Genomic DNA, 26335 nt, shown 5'->3' with positions numbered 1-26335 from the left:
TAGGTACACATAGACACATATTGCATGTCAGCAGAAATCTCAGTCTAACACTGACCAAGACAAAACTGTGGAAAACATGTCAGGAACTTCAGAGCTGTGGGGTCCTTTTCACTGTTCACTAAAGCCCACCATCTATAGATTCCCCATTCAATCCTTTCTTCTCTTTCACCCTGTGTTTTCTACGCACTTCTGGACTGGGTGCTGTACACAAGGTCTCAGCATGAGGGGGGCATTGTCACCTAAATCCTCACTTCATTACCACTACAAAGCCAAATGAATTAGAACAGCTATTTTCGGTAATAGTACCTCATTCATTTAGCAGGTGCCTTTAACTTATAGTTAGTACAAGGTAATTGTTACTCTATATACCAGCAGGAGATTGCAAAATATGACCAATAATAAAAACTACTGTGACTATAATAAACAGTACCATCAGGAGTGAACCTGGAACAGTACATTGAAGTGTGTGATGCATCATGCACTAAGTTATGGTTGAAATTAATGAATGTTTTAAGGAAACGAGCACATGGCTCTTGTTATACAACCTTCAGCGGCAGTGCTGGCAATAACAGCAATCATATCATAGCAGCTGCTGGCTGTGAGGCTCAGACACACCATTGAAATAGCAGATATGGTTCAAAGCTGGGCAGCAAAAACGGAGGTACATACAGTCAGTGTCTGGTCGGGCCAAAAAAATTTTTTTTATCTCTTTTATTACAAAAGCTCATTCACAGATTTCTGTTAAATCAAGCAATAATAATACACTATGGGCCGAATTCTCAACTCACCACTCACACCTGGTTATACTTTCATAGGAAGACAAAAGACTTTGCCAAGTGTGTCAGGTATGTTTGACCCATTTTAACTGCTTTATCCAATTCAGAGTCGAAGGGGAGCCACAGCCTAAACCCGCCAGCAGTGCCACAAGGCAGGGCACACACCAACACACTGACACCAGGGACGACTTACAGAAGCCTATTTACCTATAAGCATGTCTTTGGGCTATGGGAGGAAACCCACACAAGCAGGGGAGAACATACTGTACCAAGTCAGTATATCTATTTATAGCTAGCAGTAGATCACCCTGCAGCTCACAACTAGCAACCGACTGAAGCTCAGCAGGTGTGAACCTGGTCAGTACCTGGATGGGAGACTCCTGTGAAAAACTAAGGTTGCTGCTGGAAGAGGTGTTAGTAGGGCCAGCAGGGGACGCTACCCCTGTGGTCTGTGTGGGTCCCAATACCCCAGTCTAGTGACGGTGTACAACCATTTCAGTGCAACTGTGCTGCTGTCGCTATCCTCGAAACACAGTAAAGCATTTAAGACCCTCGCACCGCCAGTGCATACGGTACCTTAATTGTAGAAGCGCTCATACAGTATGATCGTTTACTGTTACTGTTACAGGCCGTGTACTGTAGGTTTAGAAACACCCAGCCTCAGACAGGAAACCAAAAATTACTGTAACGAACTCTCCCGGTTCGGTTTCTGCGGCGTGGGGCAAACGGATTACAACCTCTAGACTCGGGAGGAAAAAAAGAGCAGGGATTTCGGTTTTTCCCGCAGTGTTATAGAGAGAAAAGGGGGTAAACCTGGGGTAAAGGAGGAAAGGTATGGGGACAGTCCAACGCGGGGCAGGAGAGCGGATCGCTCCTGTGTAATTACTGTACTGTACATCAAGCTGCAGGTCGCCTGGGTGCTCCGGTCACCCAGTAATTCCCCTGCTTTGCAGAGAGTTCTCCGACTTTCACACACATGGCCAGGCCAAATCAACCAGCTTTTCCGAAGAGGATCCTTCTCCGAAATCATCTGCACACGCCTGGACGAGAACGCGTTGTATGAGACGCATCATTTCGTCTATTGCATCGTTTTAAAACCAACACCCCACGCTGTTTTTATTCAGCAGAAAACAGAAATACAGTCACATCCATTCTGTAGAGGTCAGAGATTTGCACTTCGGCGCAGTCCTTTAAAAAACGCGACGGGACAGGTGAAAAGAGACTGGGACAGGTTAGAAGTGGAATGATCAGAGCTACCAGAGGCACGGCAGTCGGCGTGGTGTGTGTGTGTGTGTGATGAGAAGGTGTTCTTGTTTATTTTGGGGTTTTTTGCAGATGCACGTGCAGACGTAGCGAAAGACTCCTGAATGTAAAGTTAAGTAAAACCTTTAATCATAGCCGTTGTCAAAAGTCTCAGGTGTTGTTGTTGTTGTTTTTTATTTTATTTTGTTTTGTTTGTGAATATTTATTCGTGTGCTCCTTGTCCTGGGCATAAACTACACGTTGCCACTACTGATTACTTCACTAGGAATAACAACAGCCGAGAATTAAGCGTGCTGGAAATGCTTATCGAGTGTTTTAGTGGCAGTAAATTCCAAGTCTTGGCCCATGGGACACAGAGACTGGGACCCCTCTGCGCAGTGAGGAGTGACCAAGGGGCAGCTGCAGAGGTGGAGATGGGGGGTGGAGGAGGGATACAGGAGACGACTGAGAGGGAGAGGAGGGGATGACATTTTTTTTTTAACCTGAGTAAATGACGTCACGATTTAGGGCAGCTGAGGCCGATTGATCCTGGCTCTTGTCGTCCCTCCCTTGTAAGCACTGTTTAACCCAGGGCAGTATTACCTGTCCAGGCCTGACGGGTTTTTAGAAAGGTGAGAAGGGAAAGGCGTGCAGCTGCTCTCTGCCCCCGCCGGGACTCCACCACTGTGGGCGCCTGTGGGCTCCGAGCAGACATGGCAGCACGCCCCAGACAGCGCGGCACTCTGCTGTGCCACAAGACCCAGCCTGCTGTGGCGAGACCCTTCTGCCCTGTTTAGTTTGCAAGGGGGTGATGTCACCCACTGTGTTCAGTGATGATGTGTTCAGTAGCACTGAGCCCTGTTACATGTGCTAGATGTGTTTTTCCGTGTGTGGGGGCAGTATGGAGAGGCTAGGTTAGGCAGCAATAGCCTCATAGCCCTGTCTGTGATCTTTTCACCACTCCCTGGATTTACTGTGATTCTCTTAGTCAAATAGCAACCAGGTGTGGATCTGTATCAGGTAACCCGACATAGGCGTGTATGTTTTTTAATCCTGCCCAGAAATTCCCCCAAGCAACAGTCAACAAAAGTATTTTATAATGCCTTTATTTTTAAGAGCACTTCAGGTTTAACATTCAAAATCAGTGATGCGCCTGAAAGAGCCCACTCTTGCACTCATGGCGCCCCAGTCGCTGAACCTGCGGTACTCTCCAGCTCTCAGGTAGTACATCCTGCCTCTGTAGTTGGGCTGCTCGTAGAAGAGCCAGTGCCCATCCATCACATTGCAGGAGAAGATGTCATTGTAATGGAAGCGGTCGTAGACATTGGGACAGTCGTCCATGAACTCCATCATCTGGCCTCCGAACTCTGCTCTCTCGTAGATCCTCATCCTGTAGGAGCCTTGGTACTGTTGGAAAACAGAAGGGGCACGGTCAGGTGTGATAAAAAATCTAAAGGCATGCCTGTGGACCCTTTATAAAGAGTTCTGTGGGACATTTAACTAAAAATATATAACAAACAGGCATGAAAGCAGTCATTTATTATAGTCCAAAGAGTCTTATAAACACAGAGGGTAATATTTAAGACCTAACAGTTGAAAATCAGCTGAAAGTTCAATGTCATCAAGGAATATCAAAGCATTTTATGGACCGTTTCTCTTCTGTTGAGAGACAAAGATAACAGTCAGGCTGTATAACTGAAATTAGGACCCTGGGAATAACTTTTCTAAATGACATAATTACCACATGCAGAATTAACTTACTGGTTGGATCATGCGGCACGACCAAATGGAGTCGTTGAAGCCCATCCAGCGCTGGTACTCGGGATACTCGCCCCTGCGCAGGAAGTACTGGTAGCCCATGTAGTTGGGACGCTCGTACACCATCCAGCAGCCGCTCTCCACTCGGATGGAGTTGCAGCGGCTGAAGTAGGAGTGCAGGTCGGCGCAGTCGCTGCTGCACTCATAGGAGCGCCCCCCGAAGTTCCTGTCCTCGTAGAAGATGATCTGCAAAAGCACAATCGCCACAATATTAGAAGAAGGGCTGTGAATGGAAATCCTTCATATTTCAGAAACATGTTTTGTATTATTATATAACAGAAAGATCCAAGACAAAATAGTCCATGGTTTTTAATTTTTACCTTTCCCATTTTGACGTTGACAGACTGCCTCTCTTTTCCACGTCTTTTTCGAAGACACAATTTCAACTTTATATAGGAAACGGGAATTGCAGACTGTGCATGGGGCATTCAAACACAAATGTCCGCAAGTCAGCAAGTGCTTAGTTCCTGTGCCATTGTCATTAACTGATGGTTTCATGAAGGGGAAAGAAAAAAATCCCCATTGTCTCCAGCACCACTATAGTGTACAGCTAATGCAAAACGTGTATTGTGATCCACGTAACAAAGCCTTTGTCAATAAACACGTGCCTGCAACAGATGAGAAAGGCTTTAATTATTTTTATTGTTAACCTAATGAAAAAGGTACTTTTGTGTGCAATGCCTTGGTAACTTTGTAGGTTCAGATGTGTAATGCAGAAATCCATTGTTGTATTTACTTGTGGTTACATTTCGTGAATCTAAAATCCGATCATCTGCAAACATGGCAGAGAGTGTTGTGGGAAATCCTTCATCAAAGGAGCAGGACACAGTCTTTCGTGGATTCAGTTGTTTTATTGAGCTCAATAATGACATCAACAGGACAGGACAATCCTGCAAGGGTTTCCCAGCTCTTATATACAGTCAGGAGAAAGTTTGTTTCACAATCTGAGTGCTTGTCCTGTTCTTTGATATGTAATTACTTCTTGTCCTGTTCTTCGATCTAGGTTCTGTCCTTTGATATGCAGCAGGCATTGGTCTGCTGTGTCCTGTTTGTGGGTGTCGTTCCTGTCTTTTATTATGTAGCGTTAAGCCACTGGGGCTGCTAAAGCAAGTCAGCTTTATGGCATCTTACTGTAAATTTTCTTTGAGGCTAAATTAACAGACCCCATCAACAGCTCTCACAAAATGCTTAAGTTGTGATACTTTGATGCTGGATAAGTGAGATATATACATGTCCCACTTCAGTAAGGAGCATGCAAGAAAGTAGACTTGGGATGAGTTCTCACGCATCATCAGGCTGTGTCTAGAGCAGCACAGATTCACATGCAGTCAGGAAAAGAAAAGCAGAAATGAGCTTTTCTGAGAGATGAGATTTTCATCCGTTTGTCCTGCAAAGTTGTGGGGTTTTGGAAAAGTATGCAATGTTTCCTGCTTCCTGATGTCCTGGCAACACTGATTGGGCTGTAGGAGTGGAAAACAACCTGCACAACCGTGTGGTTTGATGCCAGTACCCTGGCCAAGAAACAGTTGCTAGAGATTCTCGGATCAATTAGCTACAAGCATCCAAACAGGCTCAATGGGCTGAATGGCTTTGTCTCGTTTGTGACCTGTCTTGTGCTCTTGTGCTTGTTCTCTGTGCTGCCTGTTTAGTTTTTCATCCATGACCTGTGAACCACAATTTTGGAGAAACTTTAAAAAGACTTCTTCTATGAGGGCCCAAGCATGTTTTCATCAACAGAATAGAAATTACCTCTATGATTTTTCAACCAGCTTAATATTAAATTATCTTAATATTGCAGTGTAATTATTGCTTAATAAGCCTAAATACTTATAATATATTTGCTTCTTAACAGTACAATGAAGGTCCTAAGTAATGTAAGTAATATATTTTTTTATTATTTTTAAATTTAAATCTGTCATCTGATTCCACTCTGACCCACAACCATGAATACACTAGGTGCTATATTCATATTACATTTAGATAATAAGAAAATGTCTACTGTTAATTTAAGTAGTATTCAGTATGAATGTTGTATATTAGATTATAAATATAAAAATATTGTAACGCATATGGCCTTCATTGCTTGTGAGAGCCGGCTTACCAGAGCGGTGACGTCACCGCCCTTCCCTATGAATAGCAGGGACAGCAGCTGCTGGGCTGATGGGAGATTTCCCTTTGGCTCAAGAGGCTGGATCCCTGTTGAGTGGCGCTGGAGGGCTGTATTCGAATCCCTGACGGTGGGGGGCTGACTTGATGTGGCAGTGGTGAGGGTGCCCACGTGAACCCTGGAGTGCTACATTGGTGTCAGCAGTGGGATGGGATAGCCCTTTGCCGAGGATGGTGAATTAAGCGGGGGAGAGTGTAATGCAAATGGCCTCCATTTCTTGTGAGAGCTGGCTTACCAGCCCGGTGACGTCACTGCCCTTCCCTGTGAATAGCAGGGACCACAGCTGATGGGAGATTTCCCTTCGGCTCAAGAGGCTGGGTCCCTGTTGAGTGATGCTGGAGGCCCGGGTTCGAGTCCCTGACGGTGGGGGGCCGACCTGATGCGGCAGCGGTGAGGACACCCACGTGAACCCTAGAGCGCTACAATATATTATAACAGATTGCATAAATTCTTGTTTATTAAAGACTGTATGTTAAAACAGGGGCTTGTGTGTTGACATTAACAGTCCTCTTTGTATTTTTCAGCTAAATATATCATTTTAAACTTTACTGCACTGCCAATGCCCTGCTCAGGCAGGAGGATGAAGGCTTCTGAATAACCGTGGAACAAAAGTTAAAATTGTAGACAAGCAGAGTGTCACGATCGTAATCCCTCCTCTTAAGGGTGCTCCGGCTCTTTCACATTTTGCTTATTCCATGTACCTGCCCTCAGTCCTGCCCCTCCTTACTTAAGCTGGGCACACTCGTTACCTCCGGCTCTGCATTGGAAGACGGACGCCCGGAGGTCCGCCTACCACCAAGTCACCCTTCGCCCTATGACTTGAGAGCATAGACCTACTATCGGCGTCCTCGCCCAGCTGAGTCCGGGGCTCAGAGCGCCTGGCCTCGTGATAATGTTTTTATTGGTAAAATGTCCCTGTACCGGATCCCGTTCCGGTTTTTAACTTTGTCTTGTCTTCATCGTTAGATGGATCACTTGGATTAGGACCTTGGACTTCGCCCTGGACTCCCTTGGACTTGTTTGCCTTGGCCACGCCCCCCGAGCACCAGTTCACTGTCATCACACCCCCCTGTTTGTCAACCTGCCCTGCTCCTCGTTGTCTCCTCCCCGTTGTCCTACTCCACTCACTTCCGGATCATACCCTCTGCATAGGGTCCTGAACTACGCATCGTTACACAGAGTGAGCTCCAGTCAAGGAAGATTGCTGCCTGCCATGGCGATTGTGTTGGACGGTACGGGGAGCAGGCGCAGAGCAAGAGAGAATTTTTTTTTGCACAGCCTATAGAGAGTGGAAAGCAAATACATCTGTGTTCTGGGTTTTCTTTTTCTGTGACCAGCTGCCTTTGCATAACAGACTCTGGGAGCCCAGATGACTTGATCTGAATGTTGTCTGGTTTGGGCTTCATCTGGGTAATCATGTTCAAAATCACGCTCTGCAGAGTACAGTAAGCTTGTCTTCCCCTCAGACTCAGGCTGTTTGTTTTAATCTTGCCTGTCTGTGTCTCAGCTCATCAGTGTTAGAGCTCTTAATTAAAAATCAATCTTCGGGAATGGTGAAGGCAGCTGAACTAATTGAGCTCTGTAGCCAAAATTCACAACTAATCTTGACAGAAATTGCCTCAGTTCCCAGCTATACCATTCACTCATTTTTTGTGTTCTCCATTAGCACTTTCACTGTTAAAAATAAACCTTGTGAGTGTCAATGCTGTGTCCCTTCTCTGTCATTTATAGCACATTTGAACCCCCCAATAATAAATATGAGGTCCTAGTCTTCAACATTTAACAATTTCAACAATGTATTATTGACGCTGTTAAATGCTATAGTCCCCTGCAATATCTTCACCTCATTTCTCTTCATACCATTCATTCATATGAATAAGCAGATGCAAAACAAGTTTGCAACACATTTTTATTTTATTTAAGGCAAATCTGCAAAATGCAGGAATTTTACACTATTTCCTTATTTAACAGAAGTCCATGAGGCGCCGGAAGGAGCCGATCCTGGGGCTCATGCCTCCCCAGTCGCTGTACCTCCTGTACTCTCCGGGCCTCATGAAGTACTGCCTGCCTCTGTAGTTGGGCTGCTCGTAGAAGAGCCAGTATCCCTCTGTCACATTGCAGGAGTGGATGTCATGGTAACGGAAGCGGTCGTAGACATTGGGACAGTCGTCCATGAACTCCATCATCTGGCCTTCGAACCCTTCTCTCTCGTAGATCCTCATCCTGTAGGAGCCTTGGTACTGTGAACACAAGACATTCCGTAACATGGACTGAACTGGAATATAATTTAGATTAAACACTGATTCATTTCAACAACTCCAGCCTGAAGATAACTGATTCACTGTTTCTTGCCAAAATCTATATTTACAAGTTCTGAAATATATCAATCTGATTGTTTAATTCCTATAAAAATACAAAACAACTTACATGAGGAATGAAACGGCAGGACCTGATGCAGTCGTTGTAGCCCATCCAGCGCTGGTACTCGGGATACTCGCCCCTGCGCAGGAAGTACTGGTAGCCCATGTAGTTGGGGCGCTCGTACACCATCCAGCAGCCGCTCTCCACTCGGATGGAGTTGCAGCGGCTGAAGTAGGAGTGCAGGTCAGCGCAGTCGCTGCTGCACTCATAGGAGCGCCCCCCGAAGTTCCTGTCCTCGTAGAAGATGATCTGCAAGTGAGATGAAGACATTCAGAACAGCATGTTTTAAAGTGCGTTAAAATCAGAATGAATCAGAAAAAAGGAGTGATAAAAAGTCTTCGCTGTTACCTTCCCCATTTTTTGTTTCAGTGTGATCACAGGGCCTTAACTGCTTGTATGAGTCCTGGAACAGGTCTCCTTATATACTTATCTCAGTAGAATAGGTTCCACAGAGTTATTTGTTATTTAAATACAGATTGGTCCACGTCAGCAAACCTTTTAAAGGTGTCTTACAACATTTACTTTTCTGCACTCATCATAATAATTGCTTTCAGCTTATTGTTTCCACACATTCAGCTGTCCAGCACAATCTGCAGCATTGTAAACCATTGAAAAGCCTGTGGCTTACAACATACAGTTCTGCTGCTGGCTACAGCACTCTGTCAGGTTTTAAATACGAGAAAACTTAAAAGATCGAATCACCAATTAAACTAATTGTGCATGACATCTCTTTAAATTACAAGTGCCTTATGAGCTACAAAGAGAGTAAATGACCACATTACTTGTTCCTTAACTAGTAGTTCACCAGTGTCTGGTAACATGCTTCTTTATTTAAATCTTTAGTTTTCTTAATGAGTTGTAGCTTGCAATGGGTTATAGTTAGGATTATTTTTTACAGGGCTTTCAAAATTCTAGGAACTGGCTTCTGAACTTTTGTGTTAGAATTATTGACAAGATGAGGTATAGTTTTAGGGACAGAGTTGGGTTTTGAATGGAATTAAATGGTGTTTTAAACAAAATTTCAGGAGGAGGTCAAACCCCAACCTCATCCTCTTTCACCCATCTACATATCAATATCACACTTCTTGCTGATTCGCTTGTATTTCATTTTCACATTCTTCACTCCAGCCCATCTTCACCCCCACTGCAGCTCTCTGGCTCATTCCTCACTAGAGATGAGGGCAGGGGCATAGCCAGGAATTGATATTTGGGTGGGCCTGTGCAAAAGTGGGTGGCCCAGGTTCTAACTGACTGTCCTGCCAGCATAGGGGGAACCCTCCGATTTACAATCCAGTCCTCAAGGGGTATAATCAAGCAGCAGAATTAGCGGAACCTTATATATATATATTGACACTCTCTCTCACACACACACAAGTTATGTCACGTTCGTAAACCCCTCTTCTTAAAGAAGGTCCAGCCCTTCCATGTTCTTTACTAATGTCCCGCACCTGCTCCCTGTTCCAGCCCCCTTTTCAGTTCCCCTTAAAAGCCAGACACCTACTCTGTTCCGGTCTCTGCAATGGTTCCCGTACCAGGCAAGTCCGGAACCTGGAAGCGCCTGGTCCCGTCAAGCTTTTAAGTTCCTGTTCCTGCCGGTTCCAACCCGGTTCCCGTTTTTATTCTGTTCGTCTTGGATGGACTGCCCGGTTTTGGATTTTCGCCTTCTCTTGGATTCCCCCTTGGGCTTATTTCTGGATTGTTTGCCTCGGCCACACCTCCCCCGAAAACCAGCGCACCATGGACACGCCCCCTGTTTCCATTCCCGACTCCCGCCTGCTTTTTCCCCCTGTTTTCCTCACTCTGCCCTGGATCGTGTCGTCTGCATAGGGTCCTTAAGAACCCTTTCGTTACAGGTTAAGCAACAAATACCTAGGCTGCCAAACACGACTGTGCCATGGCGGACACACACAAAAAAACAATCAGTGCCTGCCTCTGTTGTGAGGTTTTGGCCTTCTAGACCAGACGCAGGCGCCGGGGCTTGGAATTGAATATGGCGATAATCTGGTCACTGTCTAGAGAGTCGGCAAATTCCCGTTCAAATGACAGCTAGTTTGCAAAGGTCTCTCATATGAGGACTTTGTCTTTAGCTAAAGAAAAGCTGGAATAGCTCATTTTCACTTATTACTTGTAACAGTTCTAAGTATTTCGTATGTGTGCTTTTAGATTGTACAGCAGTCTTACGAGTTACTGTAAAGTTAATATTTTTTGCAAAACACAATGAACACAACGCAGAACGCAAGATTCAAAATCCATCTGAAATATTGTATTTAAAATACCATGCAGGGTTTACCTTGCCTTTAAATATTCAGCGGACTTTAGCACAACATACCAGAAGAACGTGCACGCATAGGTTTCAGAGGTTGGAGTAAATGCATCGCCCCAGGGGTAATATCGAGTGAGGTGCCATGAGAATAAAAATGCGAAGGTATTAAAATATTAAGTTCTGAATATCTTGTTGATCCTTCATGATGCTTTTAAACTTGTATGAAACCCACGAAATTAGTATTCTATTTTCGATGCTACAACACTTATTTTGGAAATTCATGACTTACTTCCCACAAACGAAACTGAATTGGTATAGTCGCATTACAGTACTAACCAATTCATCGCACCTTTATTTGCAAGAATGGTCTACTAATAAAAGCATCAAATACATACTTTGGATGTATTTTAGCTCTGTAAACGTTGTTCACTTAAATGCAGGGCATTTAGAGGCGATCTGAATAGCTTTCTGTAAAATGCACACTCGCATCTATCTGTCAATACTATCTTAATGTTATGCCTGCATTCCAAAACTTGTAACAGGTCAAGCATGTATCTACAGGTCAAGCATGTATCGAGCTGCTACAAGCAAACGCATGCACTGCCCCTTGCGTTCCAGAAACACCTGTATTCGGGGAGCCAGGCTGTACTCCTTAAAACCCAAGATGCCTGTTATATCTCATGTGTCTTATTTGTTTTGGGGCTGGTCTGGTCATCTACACTGGGCTTTTTGAAAAACGTAGATAAATGCATTGATTTTGCCATGTTGGCTAATAAACCAAAAACCCAGCTCTAAGAGGGTCTGACGACAACGATAGCCAATTAGGCTACGTTTACGCATGCACCGCCCCACGACATTTACATAATTTTCTTATTGGCCACAAAAAAATACAGCGAGCCAATAGCAAATCACATACGATGAAAAAATCAAGCACGTTACATTAAAAGGCGTAATGCAAACAAGGTAATAAAAAACTTAAATTACTTTGGACTGATTGGGTAGGCCTAGGATCTATCAGTCCCACCCATGGCTACGCCCCTGGATGAGGGTGTCCGACAGCCCAGTCCTTACAGACAGTTTGTTGGTCTCCTTGACCTGCTGAGTTACCCCCAAAATGATCTTTATTCGGATAAAGCCTCTTCTCTTCCTGAATTAAGGTTTGACCACACCACTAAGATGGCGGTGTTCCCCATGAACAGCTGTACCAGTGATGACAACCTTCAGGAAATGAAAGATTAGATCAGAGTGTTGCGAAAGCAAGCCAAACAGAGGTAAGTGACACACTACTCTTTCAGTCCATAACCTCAGGTTAATACAAAAGTAATTAACCAACCATCTAGGATTAAATACAAAATGCACCTCGATATGTAAGTACGGTTAATGTGTTGTAAGAGAAAGCTTAACTACCATGGAGCTATCATCTCTTATTTAAATGTGGCCAAACGTAAAGATGCATGAATTCCTTAGAACATTTCTGGTGAACAGTGGACACTCCCTTTAGAAGATCATGACTGAAGTCCTGGAAATACACGTTAACAACCTTATACTGTATAAATGATGAATGGTGATCTTAATGATCACTGGGATCAAGTCTGTTCCAGTTCCAGTGACATAAAAAAAAAACTTACAATGGCATTCTTTGACTTTTATGTGGCAAATTTGCCATGCATTGCTCTCCACTGATCTATGCACTCACTGATCTATGCACTAGTCACAAATGAACCCAAGCTTAACAGTATAGAAGATGGCCTCATGCAAATAAAGAATCTTTGTGGAGTACAGGTTTTGCACTTTCTTAGTGGTAGGAGGGGTCTAAATTCTGATTTGCTCAAGGCCTCAGTGTAGAAACATCATGACCTCTGAGAAGAACCCCTTGTGGAGACATTGTTTTCTAACAAAAGGAGGAGGACAGAGCTTGTATTCTAAACAGAGTACTTTATTTTGCAAACACAGAGGTTTACTGCACAGTGTTGTCCAGGTCAGTTGAAGTCAGTGATGCGCCGGAAGGAGCCGATCCTGGGGCTCATGCCACCCCAGTCGCTGAACCGCCTGTACTCTCCGGGCCTCATGAAGTACTGCCTGCCTCTGTAGTTGGGCTGCTCGTAGAAGAGCCAGTAGCCCTCCATCACATTGCAGGAGTGGATGTCATGGTAACGGAAGCGGTCGTAGACGTTGGGACAGTCGTCCATGAACTCCATCATCTGGCCTCCGAAGCCTTCTCTCTCGTAGATCCTCATCCTGTAGGAGCCTTGGTACTGTAGACCACAGGAAGAAGGTTTTACATATTAGGATTTTTTTTCACATGACAGGAATGGACATTTGCATTAGTTATGTCCAAGAACCCTTCCAGCTGGCACATGAGCCTATCCTCTCTCTTCTCCATCTGTGAGGCCCTTCTGCCTCTCTTGCTAGCACTGTCACATGAGACAGACAACGCAAGAAAATGCAATCATTCTCTGTCACTGTGCACCAGCCTTCCCCTGAATGGACAAGACTCAAGTTTTCCTTCTTTAGTGAGAAAGAGGGTATGCAGCATCTAGAACTAAATCGTGCAACTGGAATCTGTATGATGTATTTGACTGAGTGTATTTGTTCCTTAGTACTCAGCTTCTGTCTCAAACAGGAAACATGTTCTCCCTGTTTCATAATGCAGGACAAGTCCTCTTGCTACTGGAATTCACACATGTACAGCGATGACTTGACATCATGAAACATGGACCAGAGGGTGCAAGTGGGAACACATCACGAACTGAGAACAGGAGGCACTTCTTTACAGGAAAGGGTGGCAGGGGTGTGGAACATGCAGCCCAGCCACGTTGCTAAAGCCGATACTCTGACTTCTCTGAAGAAACACCTGGATGAGATCCTTGCACTAATTAATGTCTTTAGGCCACACAGTTCGGATGGCCTCCATTCAACAGATCTTAGGTTCCTAAGGTGAAAAGCTGGTGCAGCTCTACTGACTGAAAGGCCGCTCACGGCCAATGTCACGCAGTTTTTACCGGACACCTACGTGAGGAATGAAACGGCAGGACCTGATGCAGTCGTTGTAGCCCATCCAGCGCTGGTAGTCGGGATACTCGCCCCTGCGCAGGAAGTACTGGTAGCCCATGTAGTTGGGGCGCTCGTACGCCATCCAGCAGCCGCTCTCCACTCAGATGGAGTTGCAGCGGCTGAAGTAGGAGTGCAGGTCGGCGCAGTCGCTGCTGCACTCATAGGAGCGCCCCCCGAAGTTCCTGTCCTCGTAGAAGATGATCTGCAATTAGAAAGCAGAAAGTGGGGTCATTTACCTCAGCCGCCTCAAAACAGTGCATACAGATGTTTCCTTGTGACTTTCAACACAGATAATGCATCATTTTTCAAACAGAAACCCTTGGACCTCACCCTGCCCATTTTGTCTCAGTGTGATCGGAGACCCTCAGCCACTGCGTTCAGAGAGGGGACATCTGGCCTTATATACTGTACTTGTCTGAGAGCCAAATCATACAGCAAATGATTTCTGTTATGCTAATGCAGGTCCCCCGTTTCAGCATCAGCAAAATCCCCCTTTTCAGGTGGATAGCTGTCCCCCCACGGACTCCTGGCATTTCACACAGGGCATCTCACCACTTTGTTTCCATGCCCTCTGCGGTCACAAGAAAAAACGGTGGCATTGTGATGTGTAAGCTTTTGCAGAACTAGCAGATTGCAAACAAACTAAGGACAATCTACTGTATCTGCAGGGACTCAGAGAGGCTGTGTCAGCACTCTCTCTGACAGAATCCTCTGTATGGTCCAGTAAGATGGTCTTTAATGATGTTCAGTCGCAGTGAGATGGATCTGTGCATCTCTTTCTTTCAGCGCCTGTTTGTTTGTTTTTTTTAATTGAAAAATATTTCTGTTCGGCTGATCCTGAAATGTAGTTCTACTTATTTTTAATGTTTAATATGTTTCCCATCTAGTTGTGCACGGAGCACAAGTGCGACGTACCGGTCTAGACTGATTTGTCTGTTGTCGCCGTCTGAGTGGGTGGGTGCAGCATCAGTGATGCCCCAGGCCTTGGGCGCTACCCTGTCTTCAGTGACTGCTGGAAGAGCTCTGTTAGTGGCCCATGAATAACATCTCCTGATGAAGTACAGTAGGTGGAATCAGGCCCTGGAGGTTTATTTGTCTTCAGTGTTTCTAGTGGCTGTAACATTTCCACTTCTTCTAAGCTAGTATTATTCACTATAAAATGTTAATTTAAAACATCAGTCATTTCTCTTTCTTTCTTTGTGAAAGTTTCCCATTGGTACCATTGATACACACACTTGACACTTTGCCATTCTTTTGTTGTTGTAATATTGGGAAAAAAGGGCATTTTATGATCTTTTATGATCCAAAATGTACTTCACAACGTGCCATGTTTGTCATAAAAAACGTATCATATTATTATCTGATTTTCGATTAACTTTAGACTTTAAAAAAAAAACTTAGGCAAAATGGAACAAGTGGCTGTATTGAACTTCAGCTCGCTTGTGTTATGATTGTGCACTTCGGTCTGCTCCTGGAAAAAAAAAATCGGTCCCATTTCGTTCTTCTGTGCAACTGGGGCCATCTTGTGGTCAGAGCGTGTCAGCTCAGACACTTTCTGCTCCATTCGCTTCAGAGGACAGATCGATTCCTCGGTGTGAGGAAATAAAAACCGCGAAGCCAGATATGTGATCCAAGTTATTATGAGTAATGTTAAATGATTTAATAAAACGCAAAATCTACTACGTTATAATCAGTGTTTCAGAAAACATGAAACCCCGGGCTGACAGGTTGTTTTTCATCCTTCCTTGAAACATGTACTTCCCCAGATCGGAGCCGACCATCTGGACATCTACAGTCATGCCAGACCTGCTCCTGAGTGGGGCAAGGAAGTGAAGATCTCCTTTAATGTCATCTGAAACAGATTAAACCACGCAGATTGATGTGTTTGAAGGTTCATAGGAAACTTATTTGTATATTCAGCAGGCGGCAGAGGCCACACTTTCTGAGCAGAACTGGTAGACCTGGTCAGAGCTCGTTGAAGAAACCTTCTTCCCTTCTTCAGCAACACAACAGACTGAACTGGTTTCTTTTCACCCAGTCTGTTAAGGAGATAGAAGACCGCTGAGCTTACATCAGGTTAGGAACAGGTCAAAGTTCATCCCATGCTGTAAGGCAAAGAAAAGAAACACAATGTTTCGGATGGGGAGCCTCCTTCAGGTGACGCCTGACGTTGTGTTACTTTTCCTTCCCTCTCACTCTGGAATAAACCTTTACCTGTTCCTTCGCAGCTCCCAACTGAACCTCTTTGATCGCTTTAGTTAATTAAATTGCTTCTATCAAGTCACGAGTGGCCCCCCTGTGGTCCCCATAGCTGCAGCTGCAGGGGCGATATTGTCAGTTAAGATGCCGTCTACACTGCTCGACCGGACACATTTCCTGCCTGACTGGTCAGAATTACCCTGCTCCAACGCTGTAGTGATTGCAGATATAAGAGGTGAACTACTGTGTTTGATCTGTCTTCTCCCTGCTCTGTCCGTAAAACCATGTTGTACAGTATATGAAGATGAAGTGCGTCTCAGCGCGTTATCGGGCGTGTTCTAAAAAGCGCAGTGTCGGAATCCCCTCATTTCATTGATGAGTAAGATAAGCACAGGAAACGCGAAAGTTGATTTGAAATCTTTTTTTTATTATTGGCATTTATTTAGCACCGCTAAAGACTGCGGCTGATTTAAAACTCTTCTAAAAATCCGTGATCCTTCGGAAAGAGCCGGTGGCAGCGCAGTTGGCGCCCCAGTCGCTGAACCGCCTGTACTCTCCGGGCCTCATGAAGTACTGCCTGCCTCTGTAGCTGGGATGCTCGTAGAAGGTCCAGTAGCCGTCCATCACGTTGCAGGAGTGGATGTCACGGAAACGGAAGCGGTCGTGGACCGACTCGCAGTCGTCGGTGAACTCCATCATCTGGCCCTCGAAGTCACTCCTCTCGTAGATCCTCAGGCGGTAGGGCCCTCCGCTGGTCTGGAAGACAAGCGGTGACACGGCAGAAATGCACTGCTCAGCCCTGAGATGCAGTCCCCAAGGGAGGCAGGTCTACCTGTCTTTCCGTGTGACGGACGGTCACGCTGTCGCTAACCTGCGCCTGTCTTTTTTAACTCCGGCTGGTTTCTCCAGCAGACGCAGCGCACAGACTCATCACGTGCTTCTGAGACTGTCAGACGGGGACCCCCACAGTACCCCCACATCTGCTGCTTCTCCACCCAGCCCAACTCGTCAAGCTTTCTTTCTATTCAAACATTACGAGATCTTACAGGTAGGAGGTTAAAAGGAGATCTCTGACCTGTTTAGGAACAGAAACATTTTTTTTTTTAAATTCCTATCAATCTCTGTTCCATTAATCTGCATTGCAACTGAGGGCCAAATACACACGCACCACACGATTGAAGCAGAGTACCTGTACAAAGCTTCTGGTGACACTGAGACCAGCAATCCTGAGAGTTGTGAAAATCACTGCATGGCCAAAAACAACAGTTACTTCCCCATAACAAGGTCTTGGCAGCATTAATAAAAAAAAAAAGTAGTGAACATCTTGTATTTGTAAAGCGCTTTTCCAAACTTAGTGATAAAGAGAAATCAGGGGAGATTACTATAGGAGGAATCCCGTGCCCTTGAAAACTGCATTCCTTCCAGCCAGAGACGACCGGTGTCAGTCGGCCATACACGAGCTAAGTCAAGAACGACAACCTCGGCGCTCGGTATTTATTCCCGGACGATTAACCGAGCGTACTCGCCGGTTCTTTATAGCTCAGGAAGCGTGAAGCACACGTCTGCTTACATAGGTGAAGGTGCGGCAGGACCTGATGCAGTCGTTGAAGCCCATCCAGCGCTGGTACTCGGGATACTCCCCCCGGGTCAGGACGTACTGGTAGCCCATGTAGTTGGGGCGCTCGTACAGAACCCAGCAGCCGCTCTCCACTCGGATGGAGTTGCAGCGGCTGAAGTAGGAGTGCATGTCGGCGCAGTCGCTGCTGCACTCATAGGAGCGCCCCCCGAAGTTCTTATCCTCGTAGAAAATTATCTACAGGCAAAAGAAAATGGTAGAGAAAGCTCTCAGTGAAAGAACCAATTCCTGCAAAATCCCACGGAGAGCTTCGACGTTAACAGATTTTCGCAAAGACAGGATCATTCCATGATCGTAAAATCTTCACTAGCATTGTTTTTACATACTGAAAAGAAATAGATCTGCACTTTTTGCTTTTAAATTGTACTAGTATGTGTGTACCGCATAAGGACAGTTTTACGAAAAGACAATTAGGAGCTCGATATACAATGCACCGAATTGACACTTTGTCTCTTTCTCTAAAATTTGTCGACGTGCAGGCAAGCGCGCACATGTTTCAGAGCCAGATGTTCAGCCCTACATTTCTCAGCTTTTCCCCTTCGATACTAAAATGACTACGGTTATTTCGTTAAACTTTTTGTTTAGTTTCCTGTAAAGTCAGGCATCGGTCAAAACTCAATGAACACTACAACCCATGGATAGATTTTTAACCCGGACCGCGAATAGTTACCGCATTCTGTATACAGTAGCCCCACTATGCGGGTACCGGAAACACACAGTAAAGAATAATGGCCTTCGTCTTTGCACTACCCATTCTTACAAGGGAAATACAGATCTTAGATTTGCACTGGAAATTTGAACTAAAAAAAAAACCCTAAAAGATTCTTACCCTACTCATTGTGTCCAGGCTGAAGTTTTTCTCTCTCTGTGATACTCATGGCACTGAGCCTAGCCCGTTTTTATACACCTCAATTAAAGTTCACTGGATCAAACGTATTGTTATTTTAATGACTGGAATTTTAACATCAGCAATGCTGCCAAAATCTGGATCCCTTCTATAGAGGCAAAGCCCTGATTCATCATTAGTAAAAGTCCTAGCTGGCACATTGCTGACCCTCATCCCCTTTCAGTCTCTCCAAAAAGACATTTTATCCAATAATCCCCAATAAAAGAAATGTATAAAGTCATCAAAAGGCACACCTCTGAGCTGGTAATCATTTAATCGAGAAAATAAATACAGATGTGCTGCAAAGAGACTGTGCCTGCACACAGACACAGAGGTCAGGCAAGCAGTATTTGTTTCTGGGCAGACTCTTGGGACGATCAATTTCCACACACATGACACGCAATGTCAGGCTATATTAAAACTATGAGCTTGACATGTGCTGCGGGACTTCTTGAGCAGAGGAGCAGGAGACAGCCTCGTGCAAAATCAGCTTTTATTGAGCTCAATACACACAGCAACACAGCGTGGGGTCAGCCCTGAAGAACACAGACCGCTCGAGTTTTCTAACCCTTTTTATACACTACAGCCACATGTAGTCTGTGACAGGTATTTCAGCTCAGGCTCTGGCTGATGTTCTTCAAAGCTGATCACTCTATCTCTCGTTCGTTCGTAACAGACCCTGGAGCAGTTTGGCAACTGATACAGGCCTGTAGGGCTAAGCTAACTCATCTCGGCAGTCTCTCCACCACACAGTTAAACACTAACTCTAGAAGTTTGAACATGAGTCGATGTATCTGTCCCACTTCAACATGAATATAGTCTCTAGGGTATTAAATTCAACAGATATGGGGAAGCATGAGAGAATACAAAACTGAACATTCCTGTCAGCAGTGAGAAAACTTTACAGTCAACACGCCACCATCGCCATCAGAGTGACAGTCCAGGAGTGGACTGACCCCAGTCCACTTCAACAACAGCCAGACCGCCTTCACAAAACAACAACTGTTTGAGATGTTTCCTCTTCCTTAATGGCCATCGGCCTTAAAATAAGAGCCATGATTTAGTCGGTCGTGTCCCTGTAGGCATGAAACGATTCCTCCGAGCCATTTCTATCTTCTGCTTCTTCTGTCGAGTCACCAGAGACCTGTGGGAGACAGACAGCGTTGGTCTCTGTTAGCGCCTGGTGATTTCAGAACAGACCAGCGTTCCCTAAAGTCCCACACAAGAGGTGAGCCCCCAAGGCACACTATCACTTCATATATCACGGGTGGACTTAAGGAATAAATATTATTTTCTATAAGAGACCCGGAACAGTCATTTTAATATCTTTTCACAAAATGGCAAAGCTTATGGAAAACCAGCAGAGCTAAGGGTGTGCAGTGTCCTTGCATAGTAACGTCAGCATGACCTGACTAAGCACTGCAGAATGTTCTTAGAAGCATTAGTTCTTCAGAGGCGCAGCCGATACTAGTGCTCGTGTCCTGCTGTCTAGCTAGGCGCTAGGCCAGGTTTGGCGCTGTCACGAGCAGAACGTGACTCAGATCCCCTGCCTGTCATGCAGTCGCCCAGTAACTTCCCCCGTAACAGTGACCGCAGAGACCCCACTGACCTACAGTACCAGCAGGGCCACTGAGAGCCACTTGGCTTCTTCTACCTACAGATTCTCCCCTGTGGAGCTCACTGTGCACCACGCAGCAGCACACATCTGACAAGACACCCACATCTCATCTCTCTGCTCCAAGCCTGTTTATAAAGCACGATTCCCCATTGAGCCCCTATGGCAGTTTCAGGTATGTTGAAACAGCCTGTATAAACAGGCCCCAGTGCAACCCAGTGCCCTCAAGCCCACACAGTCCCACAGGTCTGAGACTCACACTGAGCGAGCGCTCTGTGCTGCTGGGGGTGCTGGGCTGTGTTGGGAGGTTCTGATCCGCAGGGTTCCCCAGCTTGCACTTCTCAGATTTCCAGAACTGCAGCCTCTGTGCTGGACAAACCAAACAAAACAGTGATGGTGACTGTCAGCCATGATCACCCCTCAGTTCTCAGATAGCTTGTTCCTGCAGTGCAGGATGAATTTGCTCCTCTCAGGTGCAGGAAGGACATTTGGACCAGAGAGGAATGTCTGGCTACCTTTTTCCTAATTAAACATACACAAATGTATTCAATAAGCACGAGAAATCATACCAATGCAGATTAGCAAAACATCGGGCTAACAATATGATAGATAATAAATTGAACTTCCAATATTAAATAGAAACAAGCAAAGTGACTAAATTTCAATTGGGCAAAAAGTATAAATTAATCGCACACTAGAAAGTACAATAAAAGGAAGACCAGGGACTTTTCCGCATGGAATTAAGCTTGTTCCTTCACAGCCAACACACACCGGGGGCACCTTCCCACTCAAATGTCTGTTGGATTGATGGACATGCAGTGATAGTGCTTTTCACTCCTCATGCTGCCCTTTCCCCAACCTCGAGAGGTGTCGTGGTGTACAAGCTTGCCCCCTCTTTCTCTTTCGGTCGCCCCTCCTCGGTGACTCCGCAGGAGCGCAGAGGACTGAGAGAGCCCAGGAAGAGAGGAAGGCAGACACTGGCCCTTACTGTGCTTCTTGGCGCGCTCCACAGCCTCGTACGCAGTGAGCATCGCAAACGGGTGGGAGGAGAGGGTGAAGGGGTGAACGATCGGGCTCTGTGAGGGCGAAAGACAACAGCGTGTCAAACTCGAACCACTGCCGCGCCCGGCGCCGCCACGCCACCGTGCCACCCCAGCTCCTCACCTGGCTGCTCCTCTGAGCGTACGTCGTGGAGGGCTTACACCTGTAGAGGCAAAGCACATCTTCCACTGGGAGTCTGTTCTGTAAAAAGAAAACCAGCAACACAACTGAAGAAGAGTCAAGCATGACAGATCAGGTCTGAGAGGGCAGCACCAGCACAGCATCCGTCTTCTATCTCAGTGCGAACAAATTGCAGTACATTTGATGTTCTGCTTGAAGAGGTGAGTCTTCTTACTTGATAAAAATGTCTACTTTCAGTTTCCTTTGCAGTCTTCTGCTTCATGTCTCCTTTCAACAGACATTTCACCTTTTCTAAATATTGCCAGAGTAGCCAGATCATTCAAGCCCAGAGCAGAATTTAGCCAGGACAACAGGGCTAACATCCCTTGTCTCCAAAGAGTGCCATGGGATTTTTATTGATCAAGTAGTGAGGTTTAATAACTCTTCCAAAGGACAGCACCTCCTGCAGCACAGTGTCACTATATAGGGATGCTGGTCTGGATATTCTGGTACAGAACAAAGAGTGTCACCTAGTGGTAAACAAACAAGATTGACCTGAATTTGATGTGATGTCCCATCATGCCACTTGGCTCAGTCATGCTGACCTCCTGAGATATGATGGGATCATCACATTTTCTTATTTCTGGCTCGTACAAAAACTGCTCTTCCACGTGGTAGTTCTCATTTAGGGCTTGCTGTGCATGCACAAAAAAACTGACACGTCTCACACTCACCAGGACTGTCCCAGCAAAGGAGGACAGGATCATGGCCTCACGCTCCAGCCTGTTGGGGTATCTGCCAGGTCGGGGGTATTCCTTGCATCTAGAATACAAAGGGAGGCATGTTCTGCAGGGTAGAGCCCTCCCACAGCCTGCTCATCTTAACACACAAGGAGAAACACAGAGACCACAGGCCTGATCCCTGGCACCCGATCTCGTGGACAAGAGCAGGATGGGACATATCCGCAGCCAGTTACAGTACCAAACAGGAACCAGTAAGAGACAGTTCAAGGCTGGTTCTGGAGCGTTAATGATTCATGAGTGATATGGAAGGGATGTGGAAATAATGAAGAAACACACAAACTAATAAATTGACGTTTCTGCCATATTCCTTGCAATTGCATTTCAGAGAGCTTTGGTCTTGCACGTACATGTTCTGCAAAGTTTCCCCTCGCCACAATGTCTCTGCCTGGTAGGAACTCTCTGCTGTCTTACTCCAAAAGTCACACAGTAGCATCATTGAAGGATGTGTATAATTGCTGATACACTAAGGAACATGCACCATACATGGATATACTGTGCAGCTTTCTTACAAAGGGGACACACTGTTCCGCCATCTCACTTCATCACCATCATTGCCTGTAGTACAGATTATAACAAGACGCAGTGATCTGCTTCAGGATGTTCAGATATTAGTGAACCCGAGGATCAGAATGAAGAAGAATGAACAATATCAGGCCATTAATAACTTTCGATTGGAACTCTACAACTGTTGCCTTTGCAAGATGTACCCCACACCTCCACAGACTCACCTTGTGTCTTTTTCAACACCGTCTCCTCCTTCGTCTTCATTCAGCCAATGAAGAGCGACTGCAATGGCCAGGTCATAATGAGCCTGAAAAAAGCAAGCGCACAGTTCCTGTACACCAGACGATCTGGGCAAATGTTCTCCACCAGCCTTCAGGATTGGCCTGAATGTATAAAGGTGAGCCAGGAGAGTTTGGGAGCAAAGTTGTATGGACAGATGAGACCAAGATAAACCATTATCATAGTGATGGAAAGCCAAAAGCAGGGAGAAAGGAAGGAACTGCAGTTGATTCAAAGAGCACCACCTCATCTGTGAAGCATGGTGGAGGTTGTGTCATGGCCTGGACATGTACGGCTATTTCTGGAACTGCATCACTCATCTATATTGATGGTGGCAGCAGCAGAATGAATTCTGACGTTTACAGAAGTATTTTGTCTGCATGTGTAGAAGAAAGCACTTCCATATTTATTGGGCAGCACCTCACCATGCAGCAGGGCAATGACCCAGAACAGGCAGCCAGTGCAACCAAAGAGATGACCAGGAGAAGAAAGTGGAAAATCTTAACCTGCATATGCATTAATGGATCACAAATGATGTTGTAACTGAGCATGTGGTGTATGAAATTAAGGTGAGATAAAACAGGCTGGAAGGTGATGCTACAGGGGAAATGGCCTCAGAGTCTCTTTAACCAATGACTTTAACCAACGTGCGCTGTGATAGACAGAAAGGGGCAGAGGGGAATGACAACAAAACAGAAGACAACACAGAACGGATATCATCATCAACCTGCAGACATACTTAGGCAACGGCTGAGAGGTTGTGGCTGAGGGAATCGTATTACCTGTATGAGGTAATACGTTCCTATACGAGGAATAGGGGGAAAATGGTCCCAAATGACAATTAACCTAAAATGGGACAAATATTGTGACACTATCTATAAAAAAGGCCAACAGAGACTCTTCTTTCTTAGGAAACTCAGATACTTTAAGGTGGATAAAACTATTCTTACACTTTTCTACAAATCATTCATTGAAAGTGTCTTAACATACTGCTTCACTTGCTGGTTTGGCAACATCACTAATTGTAATAGGCTGGGTAAATTAGTGAATATGAGTGGCAAAATAATCGGGAATAATCAAATCAACTTAAGTATCCTTTACAAACAGAGGGTGACAGAGAAAGCCAAAAGCATCATGGAGTGTGTGTCTCACCCCTCCATTGCGAATTCACACTTCTCCCATCTGCCCCCAGGTGTAAAACCAACGGACTCAGGAAATCTTTCATTCCCACTGCAGTCACACTCTTAAACAATGCACAGTAACTACCTTGTCTCTTGTCTCTTGTCTCCTGTGACACTACTGTATTCTCTTCCCTTTTGGTGATGTTTATTTGTCATCGTGTTGTGTTTGACTGTGCCATAAAACAAATTTCCCCTAGGGGACAATAACGCTGGACTAAATAAAATAAAAATAAATAATCAAAAATAAGAAAAGGATCTGTCTTGCAGGTGGCGAGATGAAATCATCACACGCGCAAGAGCAAGCTCAATGAGGACAGCTGACAGCAGATGTTCATTCAAGAGTCGGAGGATTTTCCAGCGGTTGACTTCGGGATTTTGGAAAAACGGATGTTGTTGACGATTTCAGATTCTAATTTGCTCATCAGTTCAACCAAAGCCAGAGTTTTGAAAGGCATCAGCCTGTACCAGTAGTACCTTGCCTGCGACCTTTCACACAGACGCCAGGCACAGAGCAGGCCATCCTGCTCAACATGAAGGAGATCTGCCTTTCAGGCAGGGGTAAGAGGGATCCCAAAGTCCCATCACTCTCGACATTCCACTTACCAAGTCATCCAGCACAGTGGAAACCCTCTTTCCTTTTGGATCAAATCCATTTTCTCGGAGTCTCTGACCAATGTAATCTCCCCTGCACAGGAAAAGGGGAGCTTAAACTCATGTGTGGACAACAGCCTCAGAACTTTTTTGGAAAAAAAAATCCTGCTGGTGGTCTATTTTTTTAGTGTTTTCCTACTGTCAAATTACAGGAAAGGACACAGCCTAGAAAAGAGTGGGGTGGTACGAGACCGCATCTCGAGATGTCCTAGATGTTGGCAAGATAAAGGAGGGTGTGGACAGAAAGGACTTGTCTTGCTCAGCACGGTCCACCGGCCCGTTCTCAAGGGTCGAACACAGCTCACCGACGAGACATCTCCTCCGTGAAAGACGTAGTCTTGTCATTTACAGTCAGGGAGATGTGCAGTGTCATAATATAACTACGATAGCTGGAGATAGAACAAAAAAACGAACACTAAAGGGTTTTGAAACCAAAAAAAGCAGAAGACCAAACCGCAGGTTAACACGCATTGGGCGCACTCACAGCAGGGCCTCGATGTCCCTCCTCAGGCGCCTCCTTTCCATCTTCACAGAGCGGTGATCTCGCGCCGTGCCTCAGACCACGGAAGATTTACACATCCGAGAAGAGACAGCAGCCCCCTTACAAAAGAGAAGTCACACCAACCACCCCCGTGCTCACGAGAAGCTTGCAGCAGGTCACTTTCTTTTGCTTTACTGGGCTTCCCTCTGCAGCCCTGATAATTAGTTTCTAGCACTCTGCAGCTCTGCAGCCATTCAGAGAGAAACTCTGAAGGGAGTTTCTGCCCAGAGAGGTGCTGCAGATGCCACAGGACACCAATCTATGTCCCAGCCCCGGTACGGGATCTCTTCAAGGGGTTCTGCCCAAACGCTGAAGATCACAGTCAGGGGATATAACAACAACAACAACAACATCACTTTATTAACCCTTTACAATTTCTTGCATTAGGAATTATTTTTTCGCATACCCCCAGCTTGCTCTCCATGAGACACACAGGTGGGGAGAGAAGCTGGGGATCAGAGCGCAGGGTCAGCCATTGTACAGCGCCACTGGAGCAGTTGGGGTTAAGGGCCTTGCTCAGGGGCCCAATGGAGTAGGATTCCTCTGCCGGCTGGGGGATTTGAACCGGCAACCTTCTAGCCACAGGCGCAGATCCTTAGCCACGGAGCCATATACGCTGGCCACATTAAAATTGCGTGTGAAACGCAGGCCTTTCGTCCAGACCCGTTATCTTTCACACATACTTGTTCACACTTACACCTCATGGTGTAAGACAATGTAATTGCAGATATACAGTACACTGTCTGTGAATATCATTACACATCAATTTCTCATCTCCAAAAACTACGAAACCACATTTACTATATACCGAAGTGACATGAAGGGTTCGTGTGTTTGGGAAAGCACTTGTCCTTTGGATGCCTTTAACACATGTGCTCCTGTTATAAAGAGAACTCTGCTGAACTGTATATCCCTCTCCAGGGAGACTAGGAATGCCATGACATCATGGCAGCAGCCCTAGTGAGTGTGGGCTGCTGCAGCGGGGCTCCCCCCCATCCTGTGCAGGTCCTGAACACTGGACCCGATAGACAGGGACCGAGCTGAGCCCAGCACCCGGGTAAGCACAGCCGACACCCCAGAGACTGCTGCGTGCCATTAACAGAGAGATAACAGGAGCTAGACTACACCTCGCAGCGTG

The 26335-nt window shown here is 45.7% G+C and overlaps 4 protein-coding genes and 1 pseudogene across 5 annotated transcripts; all 5 read right to left on the bottom strand.

The window, feature by feature from the left end:
* Nucleotides 1-3146: 3146 nt before the first annotated feature.
* LOC148822326 (gamma-crystallin M2-like) lies at nt 3147-4264 on the bottom strand. Its single transcript, XM_088930606.1, has 3 exons — nt 4157-4264; nt 3780-4022; nt 3147-3425 (listed from the first exon to the last, which is right to left on the bottom strand). Exons 1-3 carry the CDS (start codon nt 4262-4264, stop codon nt 3147-3149), a joined length of 630 nt encoding a protein of 209 aa, XP_088786732.1.
* Nucleotides 4265-7967: 3703 nt separating this feature from the next.
* On the bottom strand, nt 7968-8781 carry LOC148822325 (gamma-crystallin M2-like). Of its 2 annotated transcripts, XM_088930612.1 has the most exons (3): nt 8773-8781; nt 8431-8673; nt 7968-8243 (listed from the first exon to the last, which is right to left on the bottom strand). In XM_088930612.1, exons 1-3 carry the CDS (start codon nt 8779-8781, stop codon nt 7968-7970), a joined length of 528 nt encoding a protein of 175 aa, XP_088786738.1. The 2 variants fall into 2 exon arrangements, with proteins under 2 accessions (XP_088786738.1, XP_088786737.1); XM_088930611.1 differs by lacking the exon at nt 8773-8781 and having other exon boundaries at nt 8431-8694.
* Nucleotides 8782-12666: 3885 nt separating this feature from the next.
* LOC148822324 (gamma-crystallin M2-like) lies at nt 12667-14080 on the bottom strand (annotated as a pseudogene).
* A 2266-nt stretch (nt 14081-16346) lies between these two features.
* LOC148822323 (gamma-crystallin M2-like) lies at nt 16347-18429 on the bottom strand. The gene is made up of 3 exons (XM_088930610.1): nt 18406-18429; nt 17511-17753; nt 16347-16696 (listed from the first exon to the last, which is right to left on the bottom strand). Exons 1-3 carry the CDS (start codon nt 18412-18414, stop codon nt 16421-16423), a joined length of 528 nt encoding a protein of 175 aa, XP_088786736.1. The 5' UTR covers nt 18415-18429; the 3' UTR covers nt 16347-16420.
* Nucleotides 18430-18938: 509 nt separating this feature from the next.
* Nucleotides 18939-25181, bottom strand: c9h2orf80 (chromosome 9 C2orf80 homolog). The gene is made up of 8 exons (XM_088930002.1): nt 25141-25181; nt 24609-24690; nt 22770-22852; nt 21973-22060; nt 21242-21319; nt 21066-21153; nt 20337-20446; nt 18939-19606 (listed from the first exon to the last, which is right to left on the bottom strand). Exons 1-8 carry the CDS (start codon nt 25179-25181, stop codon nt 19523-19525), a joined length of 654 nt encoding a protein of 217 aa, XP_088786128.1. The 3' UTR covers nt 18939-19522.
* Nucleotides 25182-26335: the final 1154 nt, after the last annotated feature.

The sequence above is a fragment of the Atractosteus spatula genome, chromosome 13 (assembly GCF_055471065.1).
Source record: "Atractosteus spatula isolate fAtrSpa1 chromosome 13, fAtrSpa1.hap1, whole genome shotgun sequence".
In the NCBI taxonomy this organism is placed as follows: Eukaryota; Metazoa; Chordata; class Actinopteri; order Semionotiformes; family Lepisosteidae; genus Atractosteus; species Atractosteus spatula.
The sequence above is the reverse complement of the archived record's forward strand: the minus strand, read 5'-3'. Positions and strand labels throughout refer to the sequence as shown.

Coding starts and splice junctions, on each gene's coding strand:
- LOC148822325 (XM_088930611.1), bottom strand. CDS start 8,694: ATGTCTTCATCTCACTTGCAGATCATCTTCTACGAGGACAGGAACTTC. Junction 8,244..8,430: donor CCTGCCGTTTCATTCCTCAT/GTAAGTTGTTTT, acceptor TTGTGTTCACAG/TACCAAGGCTCCTACAGGAT.
- LOC148822323 (XM_088930610.1), bottom strand. Junction 16,697..17,510: donor CCTGCCGCACCTTCACCTAT/GTAAGCAGACGT, acceptor CTTGTCTTCCAG/ACCAGCGGAGGGCCCTACCG.
- LOC148822326 (XM_088930606.1), bottom strand. CDS start 4,264: ATGCCCCATGCACAGTCTGCAATTCCCGTTTCCTATATAAAGTTGAAA. Junction 4,023..4,156: donor TCAACGTCAAAATGGGAAAG/GTAAAAATTAAA, acceptor GTGCTTTTGCAG/ATCATCTTCTACGAGGACAG. Junction 3,426..3,779: donor CGTGCCGCATGATCCAACCA/GTAAGTTAATTC, acceptor GTTTTCCAACAG/TACCAAGGCTCCTACAGGAT.
- c9h2orf80 (XM_088930002.1), bottom strand. CDS start 25,181: ATGGAAAGGAGGCGCCTGAGGAGGGACATCGAGGCCCTGCT. Junction 24,691..25,140: donor AGGGACATCGAGGCCCTGCT/GTGAGTGCGCCC, acceptor TTTCCTGTGCAG/GGGAGATTACATTGGTCAGA. Junction 21,320..21,972: donor CCTTTGCTGGGACAGTCCTG/GTGAGTGTGAGA, acceptor TTCTTTTTACAG/AACAGACTCCCAGTGGAAGA.